The 21,598-nt window shown below is 48.8% G+C and overlaps 1 protein-coding gene across 6 annotated transcripts in view; it reads right to left on the bottom strand.

Moving 5' to 3' along the window:
• SIAH1 (siah E3 ubiquitin protein ligase 1) overlaps nucleotides 1-21,598 on the bottom strand; it is a 91,386-nt gene that overhangs the window by 28,219 nt on the left and 41,569 nt on the right. The window contains exons 1-2 of one of the 6 annotated variants that reach the window (XM_030204365.1): nucleotides 20,917-21,000; nucleotides 16,433-16,575 (exon numbers count right to left, since the gene is read on the bottom strand). The exons of 1 other annotated variant lie outside the window; for it this stretch is intronic. In XM_030204365.1, coding sequence (XP_030060225.1) covers nucleotides 16,433-16,466 — 34 coding nt within the window. In that variant the 5' untranslated portion in view covers nucleotides 16,467-16,575; nucleotides 20,917-21,000. Of the gene's footprint in view, nucleotides 1-16,432; nucleotides 16,576-20,437; nucleotides 20,462-20,916; nucleotides 21,586-21,598 lie in introns of those variants that run through there. 4 more of the 6 variants (XM_030204368.1, XM_030204366.1, XM_030204364.1 and 1 more) reach the window with 4 other exon arrangements.

Genomic DNA, 21,598 nt, shown 5'->3' with positions numbered 1-21,598 from the left:
GCTGGGGAGGCTTAGCCTCCCCAAGCCTCTTATACCGGGCGCCTATGCTTCCAGTGTATACACATTGAGGTTCGTGAGCCTGTCCCTATATGTTTTATGACAGAGACCACTTACCAATTTAGTAGCCAACTTCCAGATTGACTCCATCCTGTTTATATCTTTCTGTAGGTGCGGTCTCCAGAATTGCACGCAGTACTCCAAATGGGGCCTAACCAGAAACTTATACAAGGGCATTATCACTTCTTTTTTCCTGCTGGTCACCCTTCTCCTTATGCACCCCAAGCATCCTTCTGGCTTTCACAGTCGCCTTTTCTACCTGTTTGGCTACCTTAAGGTCATCAGACACAATCACCCCCAAGTCCCGTTCTTCTTTTCTACACATAAAAACAGTAGCCATACTGGGTAAGACCAGTGGTCCATCTAGCCCACTATCCTGTTTCCAACAGTGGCCAGAAGCATATCACCCCCTATATTGTACTGTGCCCTTGGATTCTTGTAACCTAAGTGCATGACCCAGCATTTCTTAGCATTAAATCTTAGTTGTCAGTTACGGAGAAATTAGACCTTACCTTCTAATTTGCTTTCCTTTAGTCCCTCCGAACCGGCCCAGAATGTGACTGATGGGTTGTGCACGCCTTCTAGCAGGTGGAGACCGAGAAAAAAACTGTGACTCTAGAGAGAGCAAATAAGAGCCCTTGCCAGCCAAAGAAAGATCCAGTAACTAAGTACCAAAGCAGAAAGAAGCCAAAGAACCGTCTGTGCACCCGAAAGCCTGAGCAGCCACCGGCACCTTGCCAACACAGGGTAAGTGCCGCAGAAGAAAATAATGTCCCCATAACCACAGAAATATGGCTTGAACTAAGAGACTACAAATGTCTTCCAATTCTGTTATATATATATATATATTTTTTTTTTTTTTTTTTTTGTAAGAAATCGTAAACAAGCAACACAGCTCCCAAGAAATAACCACAAACTATCACCAAATAAATTCGAATATCCGAGGGGAGGGATCTGGGCTGGTCCGGAGGGACTAAAGGAAAGCAAATTAGCAGGTAAGGCCTAATTTCTCCTTCCTTAGCGTCCCTCCGGACCAGCCCAGAACGTGACTGATGGGAAGTAACAAAGCAGTACGATCATGGGAGGGACCCTAGCAGCCCCGCCGTCAAAACCTGGGCCCCCAAATCAGCTTGCTGACATCTGAATACATCCAAACGATAATGCTTTGAAAAGGAATGCAAAGACGACCAAGTTGCCACCCTACAAATGTCCTCAGGAGGCACGAGACACCGCTCCGCCCACGAAGTCACTTGTCATAAGTACATAAGTAATGCCACACTGGGAAAAGACCAAGGGTCCACCGAGCCCAGCATCCTGTCCACGACAGCGGCCAATCCAGGCCAAGGGCACCTGGCGAGCTTCCCAAACGTACAAACATTCTATACATGTTATTCCTGGAATTGTCCTCTAGTAGAATGCGCCTCAACGCCCTCCGGAACAGATTTTCCAGAAAGGAGGTAAGCTGAAGCAAACATTTCCTTAAGCTAGCGGGAAATAGTGGACTTAGAAGCTATAAGGACCTAGCGCGAACCGGCCAGCAAAATAAACAACCAATCGGAACGAAACAAACCATCGGTAGACTTGACGTAATGCTTCAGAACCCTCTTGACATCCAAACATTTCAGGCGATGCTGCTCCTTCGTTCCAGAAGAAGAACTTAGCACAGGCAGTACCACCGGCTGAGAAACATGAAAACAAGACAACACCTTAGGCAGAAAAGAGGGGACCGGATGCAGGAACACCCGATCTGAGCTGAACTCTAAGAACGATGATCTACAAGAAAGAAAAGTGGAATAACGCCTACACCTCAGCATAGCAGAAATGACTCCCACCGAGAAACATCTCTTAACTAACCTTGCCCGCTCAAGAGCCAAGCTGTAAGACAAAATCGACCGGGATCTGGATGAAGAACCAGTTCCTGCACTAATAAACCTGGAAGGACTGCGAACCTGAGAGGGGAACCGGCCAACAAATTCCGAACATCGGCGTTCCAGGGACTGAGAGGCCAATCCGGGGCTAACAAAATCATTGTACCCCTGAGCTATTATATTCTAGATCAGATAACCTAAAAGAAACCATGGCGAGAACGCATAGAGGAGACCCTCTGGCCACGGTTGAAGCAGCGCCTCGAATCCCTGGACCCAGGGGGTCTCCTCGGCGACTGAAGTATGCCGGCAATTTCGCGTTGGCCGCTGAGACAAACAGATGTACTGACGGGAGTCCCCAGCGAAGCACGAGACTCCAGAACAAGTCGTCGCTAAAAGTCCACTCCCTGGTATTCAGAGAGGTGCGACTGAGAAAGTCCGTCTGCACGTGTTCCACCCCTACCATAAGGACCGCCAACAGATGTAGCAGATGACTCTCCGTCCAGCTTAGAAGAAGCGGCCTCTAGCTCCAACTGAAGACTTTTGTTCCTTCTTGGTGATTGAGATAGGCCACCGCCGTGGCATTCTCAGACATGACGCAGACTGACCTGCCTTCTAGGAATGGACAAAAGGCTCAAAACGCCAAGCGTATTGTTCTCGACTCTAAGAGCTTGATGGAGCTATTTGCCTCCTCCGGAACACAGAGACTCTGAGCAAATTGTCCCAGACAACGTGCTTCCCAGTCCTTCAGACTGACATCCGTTGTAACCACTGTCCACTGTGGAGCATCCAGCGGCCTTCCCCTGGCAAGATGAAGATAAGGAGGTACTGAGAGGGCTCCAAATCGAAGAAAAGGAGGAACTGAGAGAGCTCCAAAACGCCTTTCAACAGGGTTTACTACGTAACCGAGGCCAGAAGAAAAAACTGGGTAACTGGCGAAGTACCTTGTAACCTCTTTAGGAGTGACTTAGTGACGACCAACCAATCATCTCGGTAAAGTGAATACCCTCCAACCTCCACTACTACCATGAAGTTGGAGAAAGGTCTATGTCAGACCTACGAGTTCTTAGAGCGCTGCCGAGCATGGAACTCGGACCAGACTCTGCTTAGCGGCCAGACAACCCCGGGTGTCACCTGCGCTGACCGCCGTTCCCACAGGTTGAGCGCCTACGTGCGGGCGGCCTGCAGGGCTTACGAGAAGGAGCAGGAAGCGGGGTGAACGTGACAGGCAGACAGGCAGCAGGCAAGAGAGTGAATCCAGGTACAGGCAGAGTCAGTAGGCAGGCAGCAGACACGAGAGTAATGCAGGTACAGGCAGAGTCAAGAGGTAGACAGCAGACACCAGAGTAATCCAGGTACAGCTACCAGAGGTACTGTGTCAACCGTTGAACAATGAGAAGCCTGTGGAAAACAGCCCTGACAGCTTCCGCTTTGAGACACGGATGAAAGGGAGACTCCAGGAGAGTAACTGGCAACTTCCTCACAAACTCAAATGCACTTTGCTTCTGTCTTCTCCAAACCAGCAGAGCTGATAAAACAAAGCTGGAAACACTAATGAAAGCAAAGACTAGTAAGAATGGAGTGTCAACAGGATTAAGCATTACAGGAGAGAGACCTTGACTGGTTTATATGAAGACTATGGAGAATCCAAAGGGCTTTGAAAGTCAGTGACATGCAGGAAGGAAGAATTGCAAATCATAAGAAAAGGGGAACTACTGTGAAATCAGCTATGGAAATAGTGCTAGCTATAGCCTTGCCCAGCGCTTTAGACTTATGCCTAGAGCGTGCCACATGCAAGCATGTGAAGGGTGCTTCAATTGACACTTTCCAAAAGAAAAAAAGAAAATATGCCAAATATATGGGAGGAGCACGGGGAAATCATGGACATGGCCTGAGAATGGCAAACACAAACCAAACTCGGGTATCCATATAAAGTTATATAGGGGAAAGAGAAAGGGAAATGGAACTTAATATACTGCCTGTGGGTTTTTTGCAACTACATTCAAAGCAGTTTATTTATATACAGGTACTTGTTTGTACCTGGGGCAATGGAGGGTTAAGTGACTTGCCCAGAGTCACAAGGAGCTGCAGTAGGAATCGAACTCAGCTCTCCAGGATCAAAACCCGCCGCACTAACCACTAGGCTACTTCTCCACTCTATGGAGTACATGATATAAAAAGTGGAGAGGAAAAATAAAAACCCCAATGGGCAGTGCAGCTAGCTGAGAACCTGGGGAACTGGGGTAGACCCCCACTGTAAACCCCTGCACCCAGAGAAAAGGAGAATTTTTTTTCAACCTAAGAACTGGTACGAGAGCGGTTTTGCACTAGTATCGTAAATGTGCCTACCTGCCATGCTGAGCACCAAACTCATCCTAAACTGAAGCATCAAGGCACAGAATTGCCCCTTTTTGTGGCATTCTATGTTTTGAGTCCGAGAGACTGAATTTCCAGAACAGCCATGCATAAACAGCTAGAAGATATGGAATCTACCTACGGAAGGAACTTCTCCAGGTAGCCAACCATTCTTCTACTACTACTACTTATCATTTCTATAGCGCTACAAGGCATACGCAGCGCTGCACACCATTCTGAATCAAAACCATAGACTCGCATTCCCAGAAAATTCTTTGATCTGCGAACAATTATCATAACAGGGCCTTTAGCAAGAGAACAGGGTGTGAATCAGACACAGGGTCACCCACCAGATTCGAGAGAACCATGGAACGACCAGAGATCAGAATAAAAAAACCTTCAGCAGTAGAAGACAATAAAAGTAGAGGGAGAAGGGATAATATGGCTAGTACCGCAGCCAAAAAATACCCCAGGACAAAAATACCTGCCTATAACATGTAGAGCGCTGCCCACATCCCGTAACGCTAAAGAAATAATTAGTAAAATGGAATTCATCCCTCCAGATGGTGCTAGTGGAGAAAATAAGGGCTGAGAAGAAAAAAACCCCAACAATGCAACCGTGAAAGAAACCAGACTCTCTGCCTCGGCAGGACCTTCTGTAAAAATGGCGGTGTTCCAGCCGACACTGAAACCGCAGCTGACAGAGCTTTCCCAGCGGCAAGAGGATAAACGCACAGTATTTCTAAAAGAACCGCCAAATCGGCAGAGTGAGAAATCTTCCAAAACTAGAAAGAAATGTGGCTGCCTCTCCCAAATTCAGAGTCTCTTCCCCCGAAGAGTCTGAGCCGCTGCAGGACCCACATAGTGAGCCAGCCAAGAGCAGGGAGAACTGGGGGGAGGGACCGCAACCAGCACCGCAGGCGGGGATGCAGCCAACGAGGGAGACAAGATGGCGGCAGTTCCCGCCGAAATCGGAGCCGCCGACGGAGCTGAGCCTGCTGCTACAGAATCAGCCGAAAGGGACCCCCCCCTGAGGACGAGGACGACGTCCTACCCCTTCCCCCAAAGAAGCTTCCACAGCGATGCAGAATTTACAACACACCGCCACTGACTAAACAGACTAAACAGTGGCAGTGACTAAGGCATCCACTTTAGGCACTGCTAGGCGCGCCAAATGCTCCTCACTCAGAGGGTATAATTGCCCCACAGCCCTGGCAACTTTCAAAACCCCTCGGGGTCAGTCCATTGAGCCGTGATAAGCTCTTGGATGGAGTCATGCAAAGGAAAGGCTCGAGCAGGCTTCTTAGTACTTGCCATCCTCGGATTACCGGAGGAGGTCTCAGTACTCCCAGGGTCTTCTATAGAGAGGACCTGCAAGGCATCAGTAATAAGCGCTGGCAGCTCATTGCAGTGCAAAATCCTCACAGCGGAAGGATCATCTGGATCCGGTGGCAATCCTGCATCTTCTTCTTGCTCTCCAGACCACGAAGGCCTGCCAGACCCCTCAGAGTCCTCACATCCCGACCACGAAGGGGAAAAAGGGGGTGCGCCACTCTCTGAAGGGGAATCCACCCTTCTACGCTTGTCTTGCGGCCATCTGTCAGGGGAAAACGCGCCTGATGGAAATATAAGGCCAGACTCCACTGGAGGGGATACAGAAAACAGGGCCACAGAGGACCCCTGCGGAAGAGCTCTTTTTAACATGTATGCATTATGCAGCAATAAAACAAATTCAGGGGAAAATGGCTCACCCTGGCCTCCCGGTTCCAGTCCGGGGGAAACAGCTCTTTTATTAGCCTCTACACGAGGCGCCCCTCCAGGCTCAAACCCCTCCGCCTCAGCAGGGGTCACGCCTGCTGTTCCAAAATGGCGCCCGCTGCAAGCTCCAGTGAGCAGGAAGGAACATTGCTCGCCATGCTCGGGCCAGCTCTACCGTCTGAAAAGCACGCCTTACAGAGCCCCAATGCAGATTTGCGCTTGCCACAAACGGAACAGCGCTTTACTTTCTCAGCAGCCATCGCCGAAAGCAACGGAAATTCAAAATGGCGGATTCGTGCCAAAATCGTCCCGAACGCGGGCCCTCCCCAGAAGAGCTACAAAATGCTCTTACCTCACCAGATCGAGTCTCCGAGCTCCGGTCACGCTGCACAATCAGAAGAAAACCTCTTTTCTGGGATCGCAGCACCAAAACGCGACGCAACTTTTTTTTTTTTTTTAACGCTGTGAGGAAAGTTTGAGGTAACAGCAAAAGAGGCAAATTTCCAACTCTGGAGAATCAGTAGCATGGGAAAGGCAGGGAAAGGGCGAACCTATGTGCCTGCATCCACAGCGTGGGCAAAGACAGGGACAGGGCTTGCCTATTTGTCTACTTCCACATCGGGGGCCGGGTAAGGCAGGGAAAGGGCTAACCTGTTTGCCTTTAAAGTGGGCACCATCAGCCACAACAACCCTGCTACAACTGGCAAAAGCACAGGAGCCACCCCAGGCAGATTTTCTGAAGGAGCTTGAACAAGCTGCAACCACCCTGCTGGGGAAATAGAGAATACTGAAGAGGCAGATGGAGCTAGCTGGCCATGAGGCACTATGGTTTTTCAGTGCTATCTCCCCCTGCTGGTTGATGGACACACCCCACTCGTAATGGATTCATCTGCTCCAGATGATTGTACAGAAATATTAACTGAGCTATAATTATTAATTTTTTGTATTACTTTCAATGCAGTGTGGCTGTCTCTCCTGGCTTTCAGGACACCCTTCTGAGACGGGGCTGAAGCACTGCCAATTAAACTTCAGTCCCTCAAACATATGGGGACTTTTTAAAACAAAGCTCAGAAACAATATCAGGGAGGAAAAGGGGGGACAGACCCAGCCACCTGAGCTGAGTTTAGTACCCCCGAGGCACTAAAAAGGCCCCCGCGGACCTCTGCCTCCACATAACAGGCTTTCTGCTTGTCAGAAATAAAAGGGTGCAAAGAGAATAAACCCAATAAGAGAAAATATAGAAAAGCTACAGAAAAAAATAGAGAAATACAAGAATGAGACTTAAGGGCTCACCACCTTCCACCTGCTGGAGACTGAGATTACTGGATCTTTCTCTGGCTGGCAAGGGCTCTTATTTGCTCTCTCTAGAGTCACAGTTTTTTTCTCAGTCTCCACCTGCTGGAAGGCGTGCACAACCCATCAGTCACATTCTAGATCCTCCTTCATACCAGCCACACCCTCTGGGGTGTCCAACCTATTACAGAGTTCGGTTATCATCCGTGAAGAGACAAACCTTACCAGACAGCCCTTCCGCAATATCACTCACAAAGATGTTAAAAAGAGCCTGCCCGAGGACTGAACCCTGCGATACACACCACTGATAACATCCCTTTCCTCAGAGCAAGCTCCATTTACCACTACCCTCTGTCTTCCCCCATTTAACCAGTTTTTAACCCAGTCAAGTCACTTTAGATGCCATACCAAGGGTACTCAGTTTATTAATCAGTCACCAGTGCGGAAGTGTCAAAAGCTTTGCTAAAGCGAATGCTACATACCTGTAGAAGGTATTCTCCGAGGACAGCAGGCTGATTGTTCTCACTGATGGGGTGACGTCCACGGCAGCCCCTCCAATCGGAAACTTCACTAGCAAAGGCCTTTGCTAGTCCTCGCGCGCTCATGCGCACCGCGCATGCGCGGCCGTCTTCCCGCCCGAACCGGCTCGTGTTCATCAGTCCCATATGTAGCAAGACAAAGCAAGGGAAGAAACAACTCCAAAGGGGAGGCGGGCGGGTTTGTGAGAACAATCAGCCTGCTGTCCTCGGAGAATACCTTCTACAGGTATGTAGCATTCGCTTTCTCCGAGGACAAGCAGGCTGCTTGTTCTCACTGATGGGGTAATCCTAGCCCCCAGGCTCACTCAAAACAACAACCATGGTCAATTGGGCCTCGCAACAGCGAGGACATTACTGAGATTGACCTAAAAAATTTACCAACTAACTGAGAGTGCAGCCTGGAACAGAACAAACAGGGCCCTCGGGGGGTGGAGTTGGATCCTAAAGCCCGAACAGGTTGTGAAGCACTGACTGCCCGAACCGACTGTCGCGTCGGGTATCCTGCTGCAGGCAGTAATGAGATGTGAATGTGTGGACAGATGACCACGTCGCAGCTTTGCAAATCTCTTCAATAGTGGCTGACTTCAAGTGGGCTACCGACGCAGCCATGGCTCTAACATTATGAGCCGTGACATGACCCTCAAGAGCCAGCCCAGCCTGGGCGTAAGTGAAGGAAATGCAATCTGCTAGCCAATTGGATATGGTGCGTTTCCCCACAGCCACTCCCCTTCTGTTGGGATCAAAAGAAACAAACAATTGGGCGGACTGTCTGTTGGGCTGTGTCCGCTCCAGATAGAAGGCCAATGCTCTCTTGCAGTCCAATGTGTGCAGCTGACGTTCAGCAGGGCAGGAATGAGGACGGGGAAAGAATGTTGGCAAGACAATTGACTGGTTCAAATGGAACTCCGACACAACCTTTGGCAAGAACTTAGGGTGAGTGCGGAGGACTACTCTGTTAGGATGAAATTTGGTGTAAGGGGCCTGGGCTACCAGGGCCTGAAGCTCACTGACTCTACGAGCTGAAGTAACTGCCACCAAGAAAATGACCTTCCAGGTCAAGTACTTCAGATGGCAGGAATTCAGTGGCTCAAAAGGAGGTTTCATCAGCTGGGTGAGAACGACATTGAGATCCCATGACACTGTAGGAGGCTTGACAGGGGGCTTTGACAAAAGCAAGCCTCTCATGAAGCGAACAACTAAAGGCTGTCCTGAGATCAGCTTACCTTCCACACGGTAATGGTATGCACTGATTGCACTAAGGTGAACCCTTACAGAGTTGGTCTTGAGACCAGACTCAGACAAGTGCAGAAGGTATTCAAGCAGGGTCTGTGTAGGACAAGAGCGAGGATCTAGGGCCTTGCTGTCACACCAGACGGCAAACCTCCTCCACAGAAAGAAGTAACTCCTTTTAGTGGAATCTTTCCTGGAAGCAAGCAAGATGCGGGAGACACCCTCTGACAGACCCAAAGAGGCAAAGTCTACGCTCTCAACATCAAGGCCGTGAGAGCCAGGGACTGGAGGTTGGGATGCAGAAACGCCCCTTCGTCCTGTGTGATGAGGGTCAGAAAACAATCTCCATGGTTCTTCGGAGGACAACTCCAGAAGAAGAGGGAACCAGATCTGACGTGGCCAAAAAGGAGCAATCAGGATCATGGTGCCTCGGTCTTGCTTGAGTTTCAACAAAGTCTTCCCCACCAGAGGTATGGGAGGATAAGCATACAGCAGACCCTCCCCCCCAGTCCAGGAGGAAGGCATCCGATGCCAGTCTGCCGTGGGCCTGAAGCCTGGAACAGAACTGAGGGACTTTGTGGTTGGCTCGAGATGCGAAGAGGTCTACCAAGGGGGTGCCCCACACCTGGAAGATCTGTCGCACTACATGGGAATTGAGCGACCACTTGTGAGGTTGCATAATCCTGCTCAACCTGTCGGCCAGACTGTTGTTTACGCCTGCCAGATATGTGGCTTGGAGCACCATGCCGTGATGGCGAGCCCAGAGCCACATGCTGACGGCTTCCTGACACAGGGGGCGAGATCCGGTGCCCCCCTGCTTGTTGACGTAGTACATGGCAACCTGGTTGTCTGTCTGAATTTGAATAATTTGGTGGGACAGCCGATCTCTGAAAGCCTTCAGAGCGTTCCAGATCGCTCGTAACTCCAGAAGATTGATCTGCAGATCGCGTTCCTGGAGGGACCAGCTTCCCTGGGTGTGAAGCCCATCGACATGAGCTCCCCACCCCAGGAGAGACGCATCCGTGGTCAGCACTTTTTGTGGCTGAGGAATTTGGAAAGGACGTCCCAGAGTCAAATTGGACCAAATCGTCCACCAATACAGGGATTCGAGAAAACTAGTGGACAGGTGGATCACGTCTTCTAGATCCCCAGCAGCCTGAAACCACTGGGAAGCTAGGGTCCATTGAGCAGATCTCATGTGAAGGCGGGCCATGGGAGTCACATGAACTATGGAGGCCATGTGGCCCAGCAATCTCAACATCTGCCGAGCTGTGATCTGCTGGGATGCTCGCACCCGCGAGACGAGGGACAACAACTTGTTGGCCCTCGTCTCTGGAAGATAGGCGCCGGCCGTCCGAGAATCCAGCAGAGCTCCTATGAATTCGAGTTTCTGCACTGGGAGAAGATGGGACTTTGGATAATTTATCACAAACCCCAGTAGCTCCAGGAGGCGAATAGTCATCTGCATGGACTGCAGGGCTCCTGCCTCGGATGTGTTCTTCGCCAGCCAATCGTCGAGATATGGGAACACGTGTACCCCCAGTCTGCGAAGTGCCGCTGCTACTACAGCCAAGCACTTCGTGAACACTCTGGGCGCAGAGGCGAGCCCAAAGGGTAGCACACAGTACTGGAAGTGACGTGTGCCCAGCTGAAATCGCAGATACTGTCTGTGAGCTGGCAGTATCGGGATGTGCGTGTAGGCGTCCTTCAAGTCCAGAGAGCATAGCCAATCGTTTTGCTGAATCATGGGTAGAAGGGTGCCCAGGGAAAGCATCCTGAACTTTTCTTTGACCAGATATTTGTTCAGGGCCCTTAGATCTAGGATGGGACGCATCCCCCCTGTTTTCTTTTCCACAAGGAAGTACCTGGAATAGAATCCCAGCCCTTCTTGCCCGGATGGCACGGGCTCGACCGCATTGGCGCTGAGAAGGGCGGAGAGTTCCTCTGCAAGTACCTGCTTGTGCTGGAAGCTGTAGGATTGAGCTCCCGGTGGACAATTTGGAGGTTTTGAGGCCAAATTGAGGGTGTATCCTTGCCGGACTATTTGGAGAACCCACTGATCAGAGGTTATGAGAGGCCACCTTTGGTGAAAAGCTTTCAACCTCCCCCCAACTGGTAGGTCGCCCGGCACTGATACTTGGATGTCGGCTATGCTCTGCTGGAGCCAGTCAAAAGCTCGTCCCTTGCTTTTGCTGGGGAGCCGATGGGCCTTGCTGAGGCGCACGCTGCTGACGAGAGCGAGCGCGCTGGGGCTTAGCCTGGGCCACAGGCTGTCGAGAAGGAGGATTGTACCTACGCTTGCCAGAAGAGTAGGGAACAGTCTTCCCTCCCCCGAAAAATCTTCTACCTGTAGAGGTAGATGCTGAAGGCTGCCGGCGGGAGAACTTGTCGAATACGGTGTCCCGCTGGTGGAGCTGCTCTACCACCTGCTCGACCTTCTCTCCAAAAATATTATCCGCACGGCAAGGCGAGTCCGCAATCCGCTGCTGGATTCTATTCTCCAGGTCGGAGGCACGCAGCCATGAGAGTCTGCGCATCATCACACCTTGGGCAGCGGCCCTGGACGCAACATCAAAGGTGTCATACACCCCTCTGGCCAGGAATTTTCTGCACGCCTTCAGCTGCCTGACCACCTCCTGAAAAGGCTTGGCTTGCTCAGGGGGGGAGCTTGTCCACCAAGCCCGCCAAATGCCGCACATTGTTCCGCATGTGGATGCTCGTGTAGAGCTGGTACGACTGAATTTTGCAAAAACAAAAAGGAGGTGAAAACCCTCACGAAATCGTGGGATATAAAACAAAAAGTGAGGAGAGTTGATAAAGATACCAAAATGATATATTTATTGACTTAAAAAATTAAAAAATGACAATGTGCATAAAAATGACCCGACACGGCCGTGTTTCGGCCCAATGGCCTGCCTCAGGGGTCTTTATAACCTCAGAAGATGTGACTCGGGATGTATACTCCAAGGAGAATGTCAAAACACAATCGTCTTAGGTCTCCTCTCTTCAAAAAAAAATATATATAAGAAATATATATTAAAAGACAAAACGAACTTGTAATACTCCTCTCCGAAGAGATGTCTACAATTTTTGAAATATTTTGGCCACGAGCATTGAAGAATGGTAGGCCTTCCTCCCAAAGAAGTCTAAGGTTCTAGAGTCTTTGCCCGGGGGCGCCGAAGCATGCTCCCTAGAACTCTTAGCCTTCTTTAGGGCCAAATCCACAACTCCAGAGTCGTGAGGCAACTGAGTGCGCATCAGCTCTGGGTCCCCATGGATCCGGTACTGGGACTCGATCTTCTTGGGAATGTGGGGGTTAGTTAGAGGCTTGGTCCAGTTCGCCAGCAATGTCTTTTTTAGGACATGATGCATGGGTACTGTGGACGCTTCCTTAGGTGGAGAAGGATAGCCCAGGAGCTCAAACATTTCAGCCCTGGGCTCGTCCTTCACAACCACCGGGAAGGGGATGGCCGTAGACATCTCCCGGACAAAGGAAGCAAAAGACAGACTCTCGGGAGGAGAAAGCTGTCTTTCAGGAGAGGGAGTGGGATCGGAAGGAAGACCCTCAGACTCCTCGTCAGAGAAATATCTGATGTCTTCTTCCTCTTCCCACGAGGCCTCACCCTCGGTGTCAGACATAAGTTCACGGACCTGTGACTGCAACCGTGCCCGACTCGACTCCGTGGAGCCACGTCCACGATGGGAGCGTCGAGAGGTAGACTCTCTCGCCCGCATCGGCGAAGCTCCCTCCGCCGACGTAGTCGGGGAGCCTTCCTGGGAGGCGACTGCAGTCGGTACCGATGCGGAAGGCCTCACCTCGGGCATGGGGCCAGCCGGCACCTCGCTCGACGGTACCGGAGGCGCAAGCACCCCCGGTACCGGAGGGGTAGGGCGCAACAGCTCCCCCAGGATCTCTGGGAGAACGGCCCAGAGGCTCTCGTGCAGAGCGGCTGTGGAGAAAGACATCGATGTCGATGCAGGAATCGATGTCAAAACCTGTTCCGGGCATGGAGGCTGTTCCGGGCTGTCCAGAGTGGAGCGCATCGACACCTCCTGAACAGAGGGTGAGCGGTCCTCTCAGTGCCGATGCCTACTGGGTGCCGACTCCCTCGGCGACCCAGAGCTCTCGGTGCCGACACGGGAAGGAGACCGGTGACGATGCTTCTTCGATTTCTTGGAGCGAAGCATGTCACCGGAGCTTCCCGGCACCGACGAGGAGGACGTCGAATCCAGCCGTCGCTTCCTCGGGGCCGAGGCCGAAGGAGGTCGGTCTCGGGGGGGCTGTACCGCGGGAGCCCTCAGGGCAGGAGGAGACCCACCCGAAGGCTCACCGCCACCAGCAGGGGAATGGACAGCCCTCACCTGCGCTCCAGACGAAGCACCACCGTCCGACGACATCAGCAAAAGAGGAGGTCTCGATGTCACCGACGCCAACGCAGCCCTCCGATGTCGCCCCGATGCAGAGGGTCGATGCCTCGATACACTCGATGCAGTCAGGGGCGAAGATGAAGGTCCGGGCGCTGACGACGTCGATGCACTGGATCCTCCCGGTGCCGATGCCGACGAAGAGCCCGAGAACAAAACGTTCCACTGGGCCAATCTCGCTACCTGAGTCCGCTTTTGAAAAAGGGAACACAGACTACAGGCCTGCGGGTGGTGCCCAGCCCCCAAGCACTGAAGACATGACGCGTGCCTATCAGTGAGCGAGATGACCCGGGCGCACTGGGTGCACTTCTTGAAGCCGCTGGGAGACTTCGATGTCATGGGCGGAAAAATCACGCCGGCGAGATCAAAAGTCGAAATGGCGGAAAAGGCACCACAAAAACAAGGGGAAGCAAACTTCGACCCGAGGCCTAAAAGCGGCCTACCCCGACGACGAAAGAAAACTTACCGGGGCGAAAAACTGGAAATATCGGAAGGAAAAAGGACCGAAGAGTCTCCTTCCACACAGAGTTTTTTTTTTTTTTTTAACACGAAGTAAGAACGACGCGCGAGGTCGACTTTCCGGGGCGCGACACGGTGAAAACACGACCGTACCGAGCGCGGACAAAAGAAGACTGACGAACACGAGCCGGTTCGGGCGGGAAGACGGCCGCGCATGCACGGTGCGCATGAGCGCGCGAGGACTAGCAAAGGCCTTTGCTAGTGAAGTTTCCGATTGGAGGGGCTGCCGTGGACGTCACCCCATCAGTGAGAACAAGCAGCCTGCTTGTCCTCGGAGAAAATCCAAGTACACCACATCTAGCATCCCTCCCACTTCCAATTGTTTGGTCACCCAGTCAAAGAAATCAATCAGATTTGGGACACGACCTGCTTCTAGTGAAGCCATGCAGCCTTGAGTCCTGCAGGCCATTCGATTCGAGAAACCTCACAATCCTCTGCTTTAGAAGCGTTGCTATTAGTTTATTCACCACCCAGGTCAGATTGACAGGTCTGTAATTCCCAACTTCCTCCTTACTTCCGCTCTTTTGCAAAGGGACCACATCCACCCTTCTCCAGTCCTCCAGGACCACTCCAGACTCTAAGGAAGCGTTGAAGAGGTCTAACAGCTAAACTGCAAGAACATCTCCGAGTTCCTTAAGTAGCCTCGGATGTATCTCATCAGGACCCATCGCTATATCAACTTTTAGTTTAGCTAGCTCCTTATGAACACAGTCTTCTGACAATTGGTCCAGGTCTACCATACATCCAACCCCATTAGCATTTGTTTTCTGTGGTCCTACCCCCGGGCCTTTCATCCATAAACACAGAGGTAATTGTTAAGCAGTTCAGCTTTATCCTTATTGGCTTCCACATATTGCTCTCCCTCAGCTTTGAGCCTCACAATGCTATTATGGAACTTCCTTCTGTCACTTATATATCTAAAGAATGTCTTGACCCCCAATTTTACAGTGTTGGCTATCTTTTCTTCCATTTGCCTCTTCACTTTCCTGACAGCTTTTCCAGGTATTTTTGCCTACACAGTGTTTTTTTTACTTTTTGGAAGTGTTTGTTTTATTTTTATACTGCTGTTGGGTGTGCAGCCTCTCCATAGACCCTGCCAACACTCGCTCACACCATCAGAGCACAGTTTTTTCTTGGAAGGGTGAAGGGACTTGAGCAGGAAAAAGAAGTGGGTAAAAAAAGTATCTGTCTCTCTAAAGATAGCCACAGAAACTTGCACGAAGGAAAAATAAATCAGTTCATGTGTAATCCAAAAACTGAGGGTCCTTGTGAGGTAGCGACTGAAGAGAATGATGGTACATGCACGACAAACCCATCTCCATTTATCTTCACTTTGAGCTGTCAAATAGGTAAACTGAAAAACACTGTTAAGCAGCCCCCACACCTGCAAACTAAAAAGAAATGTAAGCCACATTAGTGATACTTTAATTTTACTGGAAAAAATATCCATTCCAGTAAGGCTCCCTTTGAATTTTAATCCATAGTAAGCATAAACCCTACTACTACTATTTAGCATTTCTATAGCGCTACAAAGCGTACGCAGCGCTGCACAAACACAGAAGAAAGACAGTCCCTGCTCAAAGAGCTTACAATCTAATAGACAAAAAATAAAGCAAGCAAATGAATTAATGTGTAGAGGAAAGAGGAGAGGAGGGTAGGTGGGGACGAATGGTTACAAGTCAAAAGCAATGTTAAAGAGGTGGGCTTTCAATCTAGATTTAAACATGGTCAAGGATGGGGCAAGACGTAGGGGCTCAGGAAGTCTATTCCAGGCGTAGGCTAAATGATAAAATGACCACTGGAGGGATTAAGGCATGACCCCCTTACTCCCCCAGTGGTCACTGACCCCCTCCCAAAGATGTGATTAAAAAAAAGTAAATACCAGTCTCTATGACAGCTTCAGATGTCATGGCCAGTCCTATTAGAGCAGCATGCAGGCCCCTAAAATAATGTAGGAGTCAGTGCAGTGCACTGTATAGAAGACAACTCAGGCCCAAATCCTACTCTACCTGTTACACTTATGGTGGAAAGCATGAGCCCTTCTACACTCACCAAAAACCTACTGCACCCACATATAGGTGACACCTGCAGCCATAAGGGCTATTGTAATGGTGTACATAGTAAGCATAATCCATAGTAAGCATAAACCCTAAATATGATCTAATCAATAATGCTGTTGGGTAGACTAAAGATACTTTTATTAGGACACCTTTATTAGAACGTTTTGGGGTTTTTTGTGCAAGATTTCAGCAATTCTGAAGTCACTTCCTCTGGAAACATATTAGCCTATTAAAGCACCATCTGCAACAGCGATTCCCATGTGCCATTAGACAGATTAGGATTTCAGATACAGATGGCTAAACCAGCAGCACACAATAGCAATATTGATACCTGTGGTGGTTACCTTCCAGGAGTCCAAGAACATGCGTTGTCACTCATAGTAACATAGTAAGTGATGGCAGATAACGACCTGAACAGTCCCATCCAGTCTGCCCAACAGTCACAGTCATGTCTCCCCTTTACAGCTATTTCACCTGAAACGTGGTAATTAATGGTCAGCATGTAAGGCATGGATAGCCGCATCGTGCTTTCTACAGCATGTGGCAGTTCCTCCTCTTCCTCCATCCACTGTGATCTCTGAGCCTTATAAACGAAGTTACTTACCTTAGCAGGTATTCTCCGAGGACAGCAGGCCAATTATTCTCACATGTGGGTGATGTCATCTACACCAGGCTCTGTGGACGTCATCCACATGTGAATTATATGGTCTGCTTGTCCTGAGAAATAGCTAAGTTACTTATCTTTAGCAGGTATTCCCCGAGGACAGCAGGCCATACAATTCTCATGTGACATCACCCGTGGAGCCCAGTGTGAATGACATCACCCACATGTGAAAACTGTATTCTCCAAGGACAAGCAGGCCACTTAAACTCTCTCTGAATACTGGGTGCAACAGAAATCAAGGAGTTCTAATAATCAAACCCAGGCATCAAAACAGCTACTCCTGGTGAAATTCTGTGCTTACTGCACATTGCAGAATTTGCACACAATTTCTCCCCTGTGCAGAATTCTGCACAGGGACCAAGACGCAGTGATGACAGGCACTGTTGCTTTTCCCCCATCCAACCCTGCCCTGCAGCATCCCCCGTGTGCGCACCCCTCTGCAGTTTGCTCTCCTCTTCCATCCCACTACCAGCAGTTTGCTCTCCCTCCCCCATCCTTAGCGATCATTACCACAAGTAGAGTGATCATTATCACAAACAGAGGAGCAAGAGTTGCTGCACACTGGCCATGGTCTCATTCTCTACCGCCCAATGCTGAATGAACTAAAGCCCTAAGATGTACCACACGGTTTAAATTCTGCATTCAGTAGCGCAATAACATAGGAGGACAGTGTCACTCCTCTCCTTCAGAACTCAAAGGAGCAGGAAAAAGAGGGGTGCAAGCCATGGGTAGAGAGGAATTATGATGACTCAGAACTACTGTGGGATCAGGGAGGCTGAGAGAGAACTGTGGCTCTTTGTGTGCCTGCTGGGGGGATGCTTTTAGAAAGAGCTATGGAGGCATGTTATGATGGGAGGGGCTTAAATCACATTTTAAATCAGAGGTGGGCTAGAGTTACATCCATTCTGTTACTAGTATATTCCCTAGATATTTTTCTGTTTATACAATCAATTTATTTAAATCAAGAAATTACAACATTTTGTAACCCACAAATAATATAAACCAAATTATCTTAACAGGGGGCTTTTAACTTCTAGGTTATTAGCATAATTGTCTCTCAATATCACATAAATCAAAATATTGACAGCTTTCCCTCCAGTATCTCAACTGGAGGAACAAGTACAGAGTAGCAGCCTAGACTCTATAGGATGAGAACCAGGGAAGCCACAGTTCAAATCTCACTTATACTCCAAGTACTAAACACCAGCTATAATCTCCCATAGAGCTTTGCACAGGGACAAAAATCTAACCCATCCCCGCCGCAAGTAATCTTCTCCATCCCAGCCCTGCTGCACAGCAGTCACCTTGCTCCCCTTCCCCTAGAAAGAGATCTGCATGAAATATTTATTTTTATTATTTTGACTTATGAAAGCCACTTGTCCATGAAACACGCTCAAAACAGAATAATCTCAAAAAGAGATCAGGTGAACATGTGATTCCATGTGCCCCAATGAAAGGAGAGTTTAATTTTACTTCCAATCTTTGTAACGCCAGGCTTCCCAAGGCAGATTACAACAGTTAAGATGAACCCATCAGTAAACAGGATATCATCACTGAAAAGTAGTCATGTATTACTGTATTGTACAGAATAATGTAGAAAAATGAGCACAAAATAGAGTCTGTGTTGTTTCTACTGCCTATCCAACTGGAACAGCTTTTGACTTTTTACAGATGGACCACACACAGGCAGTCCCTTAGTTCTAATAATCATTTGCTATTGTTTTCTATAGCATTTGCTATGGTTTTGGATGAACCAGTGTGGCAGCAATTTCCGCCTATAGGCTTCAAGCCATATAATGGGCTAGACAGCCTTGTACCATCTCCTGTTCTCAATCTAACCTCCTTGCCCCTTACCAATCTTTTTTCCCTCCTTCCTGCACCCAGACTCTCATCATTTTTACAGCCCCCTCTCTCCCACCCATGTACACAAATGACTGCATCCACTTCTTCTCCAACCCTAGGTGCCCTCCCCACACATATCTCAAGGCACCCTGGTGGTCAAGCGGCTTCTTTGGGGCAGGAAGGATCCCCCCACTTTCCTGCCTGCTGCTGCTGATCCTCTCACTGTCGCCACTTCTTTAAAATGGCTGCAGAGACTTCAAGTGGTGGCCTCACAAGACTTCCGCGGAAGTCTCACGATGCCGCCGCTTGAAGTATCAGCAGCAGCGGGGGCAGGAGTGGGGATCTTTCCTGCCCCAAAGAAACCACTAGACCACCAGGGGTGCCTTGAGGTATGTGCGGGGAGGGCACCCTGCAGCTTGGGGGAGGGAAAGCAAAGCTCAGATCACCATACTGTCCTGCAGGAACCCTGCAGGACCTGGGTCCATCCTGCGGTCCTCAGTCCATCCTCATTCCCATGCAGCTCTCTAATTTCCCATTCACTGTACTTTCCAATTGCTACTATTTAAAAGGCATGAAGGAAAACTACAATAAAGAGTTAGTTGGTCATAATCAAACTGTATCCTGTATTTGTTTCTAAATCTGAAATTTCAGCGTTCATCTTCCCAATTTTATTAACTACCTTTCCTGTTTAAATTACTATCATTGTAATGTTCTCAGGTTAATCTGTTAGCCACGTTGAACTGGTCTATGTATTTCCAGATAATGTAGGATACACGTATCAATACTACAAGTGTTACACAGCAGATCAATAACTTGGGGAGGGGTGGCTTTTTACTCTTCTGAACTTCCATCTACATCTCTTTCTCCATGAGTCTTCATTCCCACCTATCAGAGAATTTGGCAGCTCTTCTACATCTTCTACAAAGACATTTTAGCATACCAAAACAGATCCTTCTCAACTGAGGCCACCACATACAAAATTTTTACCAACTATATACTTGTAGGCACTAAATCCGGGCAGTAGGGGGGGGGGGGTAATTCTATAGTCACCTAGTTTTAGGTGGCAGGGTGTGTAAATGACAGTATTCTAGTCATGTACACATGCCAAATGATCTCTTGTGGAACACTGACTAGCAGAAAAGTATGCATCTTGCTTTGATGGTATGTACTTTGCCAATGGGAATGGGCGAAGTGCATATGTACCTGTGTAAATTATCTAATACTATCGTTTATATCCATTCATGCATGAGCATTTAGACTAGCTATAGGGCTGCCTGAAGAGATCATGCCTTGGTGTGCATTCACTGCCACCTGTATTAGTATTTTGTGAAGAAAAATAAGCCCTTTAGTTACAGATTAATCTTACACAGGACTACACCAAACTATAGTTGCACTCTGTGAGCCCCCCCCCCCCCACCCCCCTGGTAATACGAGGAGACTGCTGGGCTGCCCCTCACCACTTTTGCCCTCCGTGCGACTGCACCACTCTCCTACAGCCTTGGGGATGAGGGGTTAAAATGGATTTTGGTATACCAACTTTCTGTGGAATAACCAAAGCACATTTATTATCTGCAGGTACTTTTGCCCTTAATGGAAGGTTGAAAGACAAGGCGGTTGTGGGAATCGAGCCCCATTCTCCAGATTCTCAGCCCACTACAATTGATAAAGCGCTGGGCTTAACACAGGCACCGTAACCAGCGTCTATAATACTGTTATAGAATTACCCCCTAGGCGTAGCTGTTAATACAATGAGGAACTCCCTCCTATGGAGACTCTCAACATAGCCTTCTGTAATACACCCGACCGCAGGGCATCAAACCCAGGTCTTACCAATGCGCAGCTACTAATGGGCGACCAGAACTAAATTTTCTAAGTTTTTTTTATGTATATTTCGGTTACGCTTTGTTTCATGGTGGATCCGTCGTTTTGCTGCTCAAAAATGGATCCAATAGCCAGCGTCCTAGTCATTCTGTACAGAGTGACTGAGAACAAGCCTGGAAGTGTCAGGTTACCGCGGCATACCCTATTCTGCAATGCAAGTTAGTTTTTAACAGTTTTTTCCACTCGCTCTTCTGCAGCCAAATACAAAATAAAATAGAGCTGTAAAAAAAGAAAAAAAAAGGTTCGTTTTACACTGCATAAATGAAAAAAAAATCACAAAACAAACCCATCGATCTGATTACATGATCAAAATCATTAATTACAAAATCAGAACTACAACAGCTTGCCGATCTGGGCTGGTGAATAAAGACACATTTTCTCTCTCCACTGTCTAAAACGTTTACATGTAAAACAAATTAGAGATTTACCTTTATTTTTCCTGTTCTTACTTCCTGATAAACATGTAAACAGCACTCCCTTCCACGAATACAAAACGCTGTACGAAGCTTTTCCCGTCATGAGTAGTTAAGCAGCAGTTCATTTCGCTTCCCCATAGAAACAAAAATAGGTACGAGGCACCTCCTGGATACCTCAAACTTTAAAACTATGCAAAGCATGAACTCCACAGTGGACGAGTTCTTGAGGAATCAAGAAAACTTAAAATCCTAGGGAAAACCCTGAAGAGCGCGAAGCCATAATTAGTACGTTATAGTCTACAAACTAATAATCTTTACAAATCGATTCCTACAACAATATTTAAAACTTTGAGAAGTAATCCAATCGGATGTTGGTCAAACCAGGATTGTACAATGTAAACTTCATTATCCAAATTCCGCTCCCCGGCGCTGGTTATGCGCACTGTTTTCATTTGCGAGCCAAACACAAACGGCTTCTCAGAAGTTCTCTGGACTCCAAACTGTGAAATCCCCCAACAGTTACGGCACTAAAGGTTGAAAAGACAACGTCAACACAAAATCTCTCCTTGATCGCCAAACGTCGGTGCCTTGTCGCTTTTAAAATTCCTTTATTAATAGAGGCCCCCTTGCCTACTCCTTCACTAACACGCTACTCCGAAGAACACCAGGGGCGAGGTTAGTTATCCCAGCTAGG

This window comes from Microcaecilia unicolor, chromosome 5, assembly GCF_901765095.1.
Source record: "Microcaecilia unicolor chromosome 5, aMicUni1.1, whole genome shotgun sequence".
Taxonomy (NCBI): Eukaryota; Metazoa; Chordata; class Amphibia; order Gymnophiona; family Siphonopidae; genus Microcaecilia; species Microcaecilia unicolor.
This window is presented reverse-complemented; position numbering and strand designations above follow the sequence as displayed.